Below are 12524 nucleotides of genomic sequence, written 5' to 3' on the forward strand. Positions count from 1 at the left end.
TAAGCTACTATTACCTAAAACTGTCTATTAATGCAGATTGTCTGTCATTCTTACTACTTTGAGTAAAGATAAAGAATGGAGCAAGATTTGTTGTACAAACATTAAATATATAGTCATTCACTCAGATTAATATGGTAAAATCAACGTTGTCGTTACTGTCTTTACAGTTTAATCGCTGGGCTTTAGGAAGCCTCCGGACAGAGCTGAAGTTCAGTTATAGTAATGGGCGTGAAGCTTCCGACAGGCGCTGTACGCAGTAGATTAATCACAACAGACTGGGCTATCTGGCCAATCAGAGAAGAGTAGACTCTCGGAAAGGAGGGATTTGGAGAGACTGATTCATCCATCGAGTCGTCTGAGAATCATTGAAAAATGTGGTGATGTGCAATGTATATTATGAGAGCCTTTAAAATAGCCAGCCCGTTCCCATCCTTTGGAGTTGTAGAGTAGGGGAGAGTGGGGTAAAGTGAGACATTTTTTACATTTGCTCTCCTCTAAGCGAGCTAAAATGATATATCAGTAAAATGTACACATTTCCCATTAATTCAGGATGTTTCCTAGCAATGGAAATTATCAGAATGTATTCAGGACGAAGGGCAGTGAAAATATGATTGTTTTTTAAAAAGTGGTCTTGTGTCTCACTTTACCCCAGCTAAGGGGTAAACTGAGACAGACCAGAGAAATCAAGGGGGTAAAGTGAACCAGCGGGGGGTAAACTGATCCACTTACTTTTTATCAGGGCCCTGGCTCCCTGGAAAGCAAACGACTGGTATCAGTCAGGAGTGAGTATGGGTGTGGTTACAAGGAGAAAAGTGATCTCGACAAATGCCTCCAACCTAGGTTGGGGGACCCTTTACAAGGGCCGGCTCGTCTCTGGTCTATGGTCAAGCCTGGAGAAGCACCTACATATAAACTGTCTAGAGATGAGAGCAGTCGCTCTATCGCTGAAAGCCTTTCTCCCGTACTTAAAAGGCCACCACATCCTGGTCCGGACGGACAACATTGCAGTGGTGTCCTATATAAATCGCTAGGGCTGTCTCAGGTCAAACAACCTGCATGCCATGGCCAAAAACCTCATCTTATGGGCTCAGCACAACCTGCGCTCCCTAAGGGCGGCGCATGTGCCAGGCATCCTGAACCAAGGTGCGGATATGTTATCCAGAGACAATGTTCCCCCAGGGGAATGGTCTCTTCACCCACAGACGGTTCAGCTAATATTTAGCATCTTCGGCGAGGCAGAGGTCGACCTCTTCGCCTCAGAAGACAACGCTCATTGCCGAATATTTTTCTCAATCGTGCTTGCCCACGATTGGCCGAGCCGCCCGCTGTATGCATTTCCTCCGGTCACGATGTTACCACAGGTCATCGAACGGATCAGGGAGAGCAAGTGCGCAATGCTACTAATAGCACCTCTCTGGAAGACCCAGTCATGGTTCTCTGTGCTGGTACAGCTGCTGGAAACAGCCCCATGGCCGGTTCGGCTGAGGAGAGACCTCCTCACGCAGCCAAACCGATTAATCTGCCGTCCCCGTCCCGACTTGTGGGCCCTTTATGTATGGCCCCTCAACGGATACCCGGGTGTCTCCCGGGAAAGGGTGCTGAAAACGATCACTGAGGCAAGAGCGCCGTCAACTAGACGCCTCTACGCTCAGAAATGGGTGGTATTTTCTGGCTGGTGCGCTGCACGGAGCCTGGACCCCTATTTGTGCAAAGTATTGAGTATACTCGCCTTCTTACAAGGGCGTTTGGACGCGGGTTGTACCCCCTCCACGTTCAAAGTGTATGTGGCTTTGATCAGGGGATCGCTTCAGTCGACTACCTTTGGCTGAAGTGGCCAATGTAAAGGCTTCGGCCACACCCATTCTGGAGGGCTCTGACACGCCAGGGCGCGAAGCAGCCTTATTGGTTCTTGCGTCTGAGCCGCCTCGCCATAGGTTTGTGCAGTTGCCGCAGCACATACAATGACCGCACTAGCCGTTCATCTGTGTCTGCTGTGTATCTGCACTGCGTTTTTAAAATTTTGGCTTCAATATTCCACATTTTATTGACAATATCTTGTCAATATCTTGTCAGGCTTGTCAATATTTCTATCCCTTGCAGCTGCTCTTATAGACTTCTTTCCTTCCTTGACCTCAGCGGCTGCACTCTCCATCTCCTCGAGGGGTGTTTTTCCCCAGGTTGTCTTCCTGGTGTATTACCTTGGCATGATGGCTTTTCTACAATGTTTATGACATTAAAAAATAAAACATATGTAATGTAATATTACATTAAAATATGTTTAAGACTAAACTTAACTTGTGCCTCATGTCTCACTTTACCCCACAGCATTTGTCTCACTTTACCCCACTGCCACATTTTAGAAAAAAACAATCTCTCTTAGTAATTCAGGATACTCTTCAGCTAGCATCATCACATGGTTTTATATGTTAATAGTTCATCAACATGTATGATATAAGTTTTTCTACCTGAATCAATTTGCTTTGGCACAACAGTTGATTAAGTTGACAGCAAGAAAATTTACTTTTACATGCAAAAACAATATTTTTGTGAAAAAAAACATGCTTATCACAGCATCATGAGGTCCTCTCCTTCATGGCCAAGGGGAAATGGGATGGGCTTGAAAACATAATGGTCACATGACCACAAATGTGTTCCGTTGACTAGATACAGGGGGTGTCTCACATTACCCCGCTCTCCCCTATTTGAGTTTGTCTCATGAGTTCATTAATTCCGATATGACATGCATACATTCCGAACAGGGTCCACAAAGTCAACACCCCGTGTTTCACACGATGCAAATCAACCATTGGCGACCACGAGTCTGGGCTAAAAGCCCTATTGACACCTTTATGGTGTGAGATTGTTTATAATACAAATAGCCATAAAATTTCGTTCCTGGTTTTTCAAACAGATAAGCTATCATGTAACACCCCTCTCTGCGGAGAGAACGAAGCCAGATGTGTGAAATAAATAAAAAAAACACACACACACACATGGACGCTCGCACCCACGTATCCAAGCACGCACACACATATGGACAGACGCCGAGACATTCCTTACGTTAAAACCCCGAGAAATGAGTGATTCGAAGAGAAATATGATGTATTCCTGTATTCTTGTGATTCCTGCTATTGTACCATGATCGTTAAGATTGTTAGTTGTGTAGGTAAAAATCTAAAGGCATATATAAAGAGCCTAAAAACATATATCCACTTGTATGTGTGTCAAACACGTCTTTCATGATAGCAAATGAAAGCTCCCGATTTGACCTAATTAACCATATAAACGAGGTTCCGTTAAAATGTACTCTGCTATGTTTTTCCATCTCTGTAATGTTTCTGATCGTATTCGTACCCTGTCATAAATCCGAAACTGACAAGACAAAGAAAGAAAAGGGCGCTAAAAATCAGTGAGTGACCATTGGCCTGTTCTTCCACAGCCTGGGCGTGAACTTCCCTTTAAAGGATCACGAACCGGGTCACTCACTCTCTCTCTTCTTTATCGTGGTACCCTCTTCTTCGTTTTACTTTTCCTGTGTATTATCTGCGACTTAGTCGTCTTAGTTTGTACTTTGTTTTATTTTGCGTTTAACTCAGTCTTTTCTTTGATGCTCAAGTTCTTGTCGTCAGACTGAACTCAGCATTTTACGTTTTGATTAAGTCCTATATCCTTCGGGTGAAAGGACTCCTCGACAGCATAACTTTAAGCCGTTTCGAATTTCCCGCGAGCAAAGCACTCTCCTGGAAAACGAAAGGAACGCCTTCAACTCACGCGGTCACCGGACATCCACACTCCGCACGCGCCTGCTTGCCCAGCCACACAAAGGTCCATTTTTGCAAGTATAGTATTTGATCCAAGTTCAAACGCGTTAAAGTGTGTAATTTTCCCTGTTGGCTCTTAAGGTTCAGCTGTGATAACCATCTTTGTTTCCTGTCTGCTGTTTTTTTCTTTCTTCCTGTTTTACTTTCGTTATCTCATATGTTCATTGTTAAATGTAGTTGTGTTTTCTAGTTCAATTTTATTAAACCTCATTATACTCTCGATTGTCTCTGTTTGTTGGTCACGGAACAAAGCCTCTTTAATGTGCGATCTTAAAGCTACGAGCTGATATTGTTAAGTAAACTAATTTGATTAGTAAACTTATGCTAAGGATAAACCTTTTTGAGAATTGATAATCAAACAAGCAGTTCGGCGGACGAACTGACTGGTGAGGTGCGGTTAATTCTAAGGTGTTCTTAAAATTAATATAGCCGTTTGCAGATGAGATATATTCTTAATTACAATTCGTTGTATTAATTACCTATATATATTTGAAGCAGACACGTGAGCAATATAATCCCTTTTTGGGTGATTTTTATGCATAGTATTCTGGTTCACACTCGTGTCCAATAATTGCTGATTACAAATCAAAAGTTATTGCACATTTTCCCCAAACCTGAACCGGGCTGAATACTCTACAGCGTCATACATGTGAGGCTTTGTACATTTCGTTGAAATCTTACGCACATGGCATTCTTTAGCATCAATATGAGACGCAGAACCCAAGGCGTCATACAGGTGACGCTCGTCTAAATCCAACGCACATGGCATCGTTTAGCATGAATATGAGACGCAGATCCCAAGGCGTCATAACCGTACCCTACGCCAGACCTAAACCTACCCATAACAGTGCGTGTTATATTGACGCTAAAGGATGCCATGTGCGTAAGATTTCGACGAAATGTCATATGGCGTGACGCCATAAATGTCATATAGGTGACCTATATGACGCCAAAGGATGAGAATGCGTTGAAATAGCATAATAGGGGCACTTTTAAAAACATCCAGTTGTACACTTAAACAGGAGAAAACTCTCTTGACTGAAAAGAATTTGACTAAAATGATTGCTGCATAAGTAATTGATGTAATAAATGGAAAAACATCTTTACCAATAAGAAAAAGCCCAATGCTTACATAGATCTGATTGTATACGCGTCCAAAGTATTTGAAGGGCTGCTGCAAGAAAATGGCTTCAGAGCTTCCATCATCCAAAATGGGGTTTACTACGTCTCCATCCCCAAACGGCAGGAAATTAGCTGGCAAAAGGAAAAGTATATGCGTCAATGTTCTTTTACAGGAACATAAGCTCGCAAATGGTACTCCTCTTTTTTAACATTCAGATCATCAGCTCTAGGAAAGATCTCCATGAACTGAAATCAGTAAGTCAGATAAGAGAGACAGAATGTACATAGCAGTGGGTCCTGGAAAAAGGAGTGCAGATGGAAGAAAACAAAACTAGAGGTAAATCGCATTGTGGAAAGTTAGTATAGTGCTGGGGTCGGCAACATTTGGCACCACTGGCACGCTGACGGTTAATCGCTGGCACTTGAGCAAAAGTGAGAGAGAGGTTGCAAAAAGAAGCTAGCGTGGTGTATGTTTTGAAACCAGCGAAAATCTATGGCGGTAAAGTTAGTTTAACGTTTGACATTCGTTAGACGTTAGGTTTCATACCCATTAAACTATCTGCACATTTCATGTTTTGAGCCCGAACCAACTCGTACATAAAAACGAATTCCCTTTGCATAGCACAAGGCTTAATTAAACAAAATATATGATATGTACTGTGTATATATATATTTGTTAGCCCTATAAATCAATTAAACAATTTATGTTTATGACATTATGGTATCAAACTAATTGTAAAATGTTCAGAAAAATATCTCTTTTATAGGCTCTGTTTTTGGAATTATAGTGTCATATTGTTGACAATTTGGGAATGACTATACCCAAACCACCAAACTTACAAGGGCCTGTCTGTGTGAATACTGTGAGCACAATTGAGACATGAGCCAGACAAGTCCAGACTTCAAGGAAATTCTTATCTAGAAACATGATCTCTTAGATCTCTTTTCAATGTTAACTCTATAGATGCGTCCCGATTCCATACTTATGAACTATTCTATGATGTTTTGTAGTATAATAGTGCAAGTAGAGTGTTCACAGTAAAAATAGAAAAAACTACACTTTAAATGCTAGGATGATGTACTTAATTAACCGAAAAATAAATATCGGTGTGGAATATTGGACACTTCATGCACTCAACTGTTGCAGCTTCAATTACGTAGTGGAGGGGGAAGAGCTACAGGACTCCGATGTTGAATGAAAAAATAACCTTATAACATTCATACACTGCATAGATGACTACATAGTGTATAAGTGAATAGTGTATAGTGCAGAGGTCTTCAACCCTGCTCATGGGGACCCATTGCCCTGCAGAGTTTAGCTTTAACCCTAATCAAACACAACTGAAACAAGCTAATCAAGGTCTTCATGATCGCTTGAAAATACACATGCATAAGTGGTAAAGCAAGTTGGAAATAAACTTTGCTGCACAGTGGGACCCAAGGAGCAGGGTTGAAGACCTCTGGTATAATGTATAGAAATATGTTTGCTTCAATAAGCCAAACCATTTGAGACCTTATTCATGTGTGTATAAAAAAAAACAGTGTGGGACTGGTTTGATACCAAAATTTGGAAGAAGAAGAAGAAGAAGAAGTAATGATTATTTGCTTTACAAGTACCACTAATTACTATATTGTCATTACCTTGTGCTGTAGTCAATTCACCTGCAGGAGAACAGACAATTTTGTTTCAGAACATTCTTATTAAAAGTGCATAATGATTGACAAATGAACAATTCAATTTTAAAATCAAACTTCTTAACAACAAATGTAATTTTCTGCGTTACATTATAAAGAGAATATTTTATGAATATTAGCCTATACATATTTTCAACAATCTCGTCATCATTAATTTTTTATTGATTTTATTATTCACCTGTGAGATTTAAATATATATATATATATTTACATTTTATTTAAATGGTAAAAAATGGTAAATGGACTGCATTTATAACATTTATAAAATGAATATTTCTGACTTACTGGCATGAAGAAACAGCAGTGTTACAACATATAATGTGACGGGTTTCCCCATCCTTTTTGTTGTAGGTCACAAAGTGTTCTCTAAAGTAAAAAAAGAAAAGAAAAGATAAATAAAGAATCTTAAACACTGCAAACAACTGTGACACCAATAGCAATATCTTTTGACATAACTTGTAAGACATCATTAATATTGATTAAGCAGTATTGGCTCTGATTTGTTATGAGGAAATTAATCTTACCAAAATGTCCAACAAAAAACCCGATGCTTCTAAATTCCTTCCTGCGGTCTTTGGAACAAATGATATCCACAGTTATTGTCAGTATTTATACTGTACTGTACTGTACTGTACTGTATGGGGGAGGGGGTTCACATAACTTTCACATACTATCATATATGATTTCAATAGAAGGAAATTTGTTGCTGGTATTTCAACAACTTTGGCATTTAAGAGATGACAGAAACCTGTCCTACTTGCCCTTCTGCATCCTTTACCTTTCTCACACAGTACTGGTCTTTGTTCACACTCAGTCAATGCATAATTCATAACTTAACACAAACCACAAACTTTAAAATATCTTTTTTTTTGTGCAAAAACTCTACATCCCTGGTGAAACTAAATACTTACATTTTTCGTCATGCGCATTTGTAAAGTTGAGAAATCACTGCAGGAAAGTTGATCTCGGGAAGCAGAGTTGTATCATATCTACTAATCTATAATTTATTACTAAGAGTTTATACACTATTTTGTGTCTGTCTTAATGAGGTAAATGTAAAATCATGTTCTTTAACTAATAAAATCAATTCAAATGTGAAATGTTATTTGCTCTCGTAACTCCATTCACCCTATAATGATATGTCTCTTGAGTCACCACAATTGATTTAACCCAAAACAACAAGTTTTAATAACTTTTAAAGAAGGACTTGATTAAAACACGATTGGTGATCAGGCATTAAGCAGTTATGTTCAAGCGTCAGAGAATATATAAAAAAGAACCAATGTTTCAGAATTGAACAAATTCACAATTCAGGATATTGGTTTCAGAGGTGGTTAGGACATTGAGGAAATTGACGAGTGCATCATACTTTGGGAAATTCTATTTGATTCTATTGAAGTAATTTTTTCCCACTTTTGAATACTTTTACAATTAAGTACAATTAAATGTTACATTTTACTTTCACACGTGTCTGTTTTTGGTTAGCTGCTTCGACTTTTAATTATGTAAAGATTTTATCACAATACGGATGCTTTTACTTAAGTATAGTTTCAGTAATTTGTTACACCCCTCGACATTTAATATTGCATATTTATAGGATATATTTATCTTCTCTTAAGGGACATTTACAGAATCATGTATGTAAAACAAAAAACAAAATAAGAACAAGACCTAAGGCTGGAATAGTTTGGTTTTGTGTAGCTGGTTTTGTGAGTTCAAAGAATGTTCTTTGATTATGGGAATTAGGTGACCTTTTTAAGTTATGCGAGTAATGTGCAGATATATATTTATGAAAGCCTTCTAAATCAGTTTACAACACTGTACAAAGAGTATATAGTCAGATTTCATTTCAGATAAGTCATTTCAGAAATGAGACCTTGTTTGGTTTGATTAGACTTTTATAACTTCTTGTTTTAGATATTTTTTAGTTCTAGATCAAATTGTTCTAAAAGTCATGATACAGAAAGCAACTCTACAGTACTGCATTGATAGTTGTTAACACAATATTTGAAAAGTCTATATGAAGAGTTCAGATGCAAAAGCCTCTAAATGCCATCTGAAATTTTCTTCTAAAATTATCATTTTTATCAAGCTCGTATATTTAAGTTCAATAATTTCACTTAAATGGCAAGAACAATTACTGAATTTAAATATACGAGCTTGATAAAAATGATCATTTTAGAAGAAAATTTCAGATGGCATTTAGAGGCTTTTGCATCTGAACTCTTCATATGTAGTCACAATGTCACAATGCTGTGAAGGTCTATTATATTATATACTGTATTTTTATTTTGTAATTATATATGTATATCGAGGATATTTTTTGAGCCGATTCGTTGGGAACCGATCGAGCCAGTTCACAAAATCAAACTGAATTGAACTGTAGTTCCGGGTTGATGATGCAAAAGGCACTTCTGAAGTAAAAAAAACAACAAACTGAATGAGACTGTTGTGAGGGACTTCACATGGAGGCAAAATAGAATCCAAATACTGCAATTTTTATTAATCTCAGCCAACGAATCCAATACACTGACTAGACAGAGACGTAGTCGATAAGGCAGGCAGGGTAAACAGAGATAAATCATCAGTCCAACCAGGCAAACAGAGCAAAAACAGTAATCCAATAAGGCAAGCACAATGGTCATAACAAGTAGACATTGAACAAGCAATGAAAAACGCTCAGTAAAGCAGTGATAGACTGGCAATACTTTGCAAAGTAGTAGTGGAAATGCATGGCCATTGCTGTGTCCCAATTCAGGGGCTGCGCGGCCTTTAAAGGACGCACTGAGACTTGTTAAATGGGATGGTATAGCCGATTGCTTCAGATGTTGAATTATATACAACCAATATGTGATTTTATAAAGTTTATTGTCTTTTTCATGTACATAAATTGACCATGGAGAACATATTCAGATGGTTTTAGGGTGTTTTGTTTTTAGGCAGTCAAATATAACTTATAAAAGTTCAGTACAATTGTTACTCCCGCTCGTCAATGGCAACTGTCATTGGGACGCAGCTGTAGTTAGCAACGATTTGTTAATATTGTGACAATACATTTTGTTAGTTTCTTTTTCCAAATAACTAGTGGTGGAATGTAACAAAATACATTTACTCTGTATTTAAATATAGATTTGAAGTACTTTAGATTTTTATTCAACTCCACTTCATCTCAGATGCAAATATTGTACTTTTTTATGAAAAACTGACTTTTTACAGATGGCTATTACATTTTGATTTAGATATTAGATAATGTTTTAAAAATTGAGAACACCATATAATAGAAACACTAAAAATATGGTCTTATAAATCAGGGATACGCAAGGTCGGTTCTGGAGGGTCACTAGAATGGTTTTTCATGTTAAAAATTGTTTATGGTTTGATTTTAGAGGATGTGAGTTAATTTAATTTATTCTTCCCTTTTTCTGAAAACATCTCAGCGACATGCCGTCGACTGAGTCAGACCTGCAAATCTGTTGGTAGACAACGCAGTGGACAGTGGAAATATGCAGTCAAACACCAGATGATGTCCTGCTGATGTACGGGGTTAAATTTTTTTTACTATAAATGAAATGTCTTTCACCAAAATTATTGTTTTGTTCATTTAATAATTGTTTGGTGACCCCTTGCGGCGACATAAGTAATTAGTGGGTCATTTGCCCTTTCACCTGTGAGTGAGACCACACCCCCAACAAGTCAAGTCAAGTCATCTTCATTTATATAGCACTTTTAACAATGTAGATTGTTCCAAAGCGGTTTTACACTGATAATAGGAAATTAAAGTAACAGATTGTTTTGGCTTTACAGCAGCTCTAGAATAAAGTTATTTTCCAGTTATTTTCCGTCCCAACGATCATTGGTTATTAACTTAGGGCCGCTAACACGACACAGTTTTAACAGAAAACTCTTAAGTTCTCTCTACGCAAACTTAAAAACGCGAACGCTGATAGCGTGCACATGCGTATTACAGTTTTTTTCAATCGCTAACAAGCGCTTACCCATACTTCAGATACTTTTTCTAAACTCTTAACACAGACTCACACCTACAAAACACAATTGGCCAAATGGATAATTTTCTTCTCAAAAACACATTTTGTTAAATATATACTAACTCGTCATTTCAAAATAGAACACATCTTTCTCTGCACACACTAACTTTACCAAAACACTGGAAATCTGACTCAAAATGAAATTATTCTGTCAAAGAATAACACTTGTTTTTACTTCACAAGGTGCATGCAGTCAATCAAAGTACACCAGGTTTCAAAATACTGTCTATTGTTGACATTACAAAAACTGCATAGACTTTGATGTTTCAGTTTTACAGGTATTTGCATGCAAAACATGCAATCCACCGTTTTTACACTCAATTTCTTGGTTGGGAACTGTATGTCCACATGTACAGTAATGTTCACATTCAAAAGCATTCCAGTAATGTGAACAACAAGCAAATCATTTTTTTCCCTTTACTGTTTACTACAAGAGGTACAGTAGAAACATGGTATGATAGAACAGAAAAAGTTTTACATTATTGCTTACAGTGAAGAAAATATCCATGTGGGGTGGGGTGGGGGAACTAAAAAAAGCACAAAATTACTGTATCTAATGTACTAATCTCTGCGGTCTTCAGGGTTAGGCCAGATGTTTTCATCAAATATTGCACTCCTGCACCTCTCACTGCATCTCTCACTGGGCCTGCTCTTCTCCCTGGGCCCCTTGCTCTTACTCTTCCTCGTCCACACATTACAGTGTTTGTCTTTTTCTGTTTCCAAAAACCTCACTCCTCAAAGTCCTCATTTTACTGTATAAGTGTCAATGTAATAGAAAAAAAAATAACCCCTGCCACTGAGTCTAAGCCAGACTGGAATCAGCTGCGGTTGGCCCAATTTACCCAACATAAATCATCTGTGTGTCAATTATTCAATTGTTTGTTTATTATTTTGCTGAGATATAGTTTTTGAACTGATGTCATTGCAGAAGCAGAGGTTTTTATACTGTATCTAAGGTTTGGAATATTGTGTTTGCTATAAAAGTCATTATGAGATTAATGTTAAAAATAAATGAATATAGAAATATGAAATGATGGAATCAATTAAATTGTATGTTTAAATATGAAACTAAAACAGCTGGCGGTAAGTCACTGTCTAAACGAGTGAGTCATATCATTAATTCAGACCGATTCATTCAAATACTGATTCATTCAGTTCGAGGGGAAACACCACCTGTTACTGTTAAACTGTACAGCTCAATGAGCAAAATTATGGCGGGGCGATGTGTGTCTGAGCTGTAATGCTGTAAAAAAAAAGCCCATGTATGAGATAATTTTATTATAATTCCTCCCCTCCCCAAATGCAGTGAGAGGTGCAGGAGCAGTGAGAGATGCAATGGGAGATGCAGGAGCAGTGAGAGATGCAGTGAGAGGTGCAGGAGCAGTGAGAGATGCAGTGAGAGGTGCAGGAGCAGTGAGAGATACAGTGAGAGGTGCAGGAGCAGTGAGAGATGCAGTGAGAGGTACAGGAGCAGTGAGAGATGCAGTGAGAGGTACAGGAGCAGTGAGAGGTGCAGTGAGAGGTGCAGGAGCAGTGAGAGATGCAGTGAGAGATGCAGTGAGAGATGCAGTGGGAGATGCAGGAGCAGTGAGAGATGCAGTGGGAGGTGCAGGAGCAGTGAGAGATACAGTGAGAGGTGCAGGAGCAGTGAGAGATGCAGTGGGAGATGCAGGAGCAGTGAGAGATGCAGTGAGAGGTGCAGGAGCAGTGAGAGATGCAGTGAGAGGTGCAGTGAGAGATGCAGTGGGAGATGCAGTGAGAGGTGCAGGAGCAGTGAGAGAAGCAGTGAGAGGTGCAGAAGCAGTGAGAGATGCAGTGAGAGGTGCATAAGCAGTGAGAG

At 38.7% G+C, this 12524-nt stretch overlaps 1 protein-coding gene across 1 annotated transcript in view; it reads right to left on the reverse strand.

Moving 5' to 3' along the window:
* Positions 1–12524, reverse strand: part of LOC130092597 (uncharacterized) — a gene marked incomplete at its 3' end in the record, with an annotated part of 31904 nt that overhangs the window by 8434 nt on the left and 10946 nt on the right. The window contains exon 4 of the mRNA XM_056260497.1: positions 4954–5075. Within this exon, the coding sequence (XP_056116472.1) occupies positions 4954–5075 (122 nt within the window). The remainder of the gene's footprint in view (positions 1–4953; positions 5076–12524) is intronic.

Source organism: Rhinichthys klamathensis, unplaced genomic scaffold (genome assembly GCF_029890125.1).
Source record: "Rhinichthys klamathensis goyatoka isolate OS25496 unplaced genomic scaffold, OSU_Roscu_1.1 h1tg000176l_1, whole genome shotgun sequence".
NCBI lineage: Eukaryota > Metazoa > Chordata > Actinopteri > Cypriniformes > Leuciscidae > Rhinichthys > Rhinichthys klamathensis.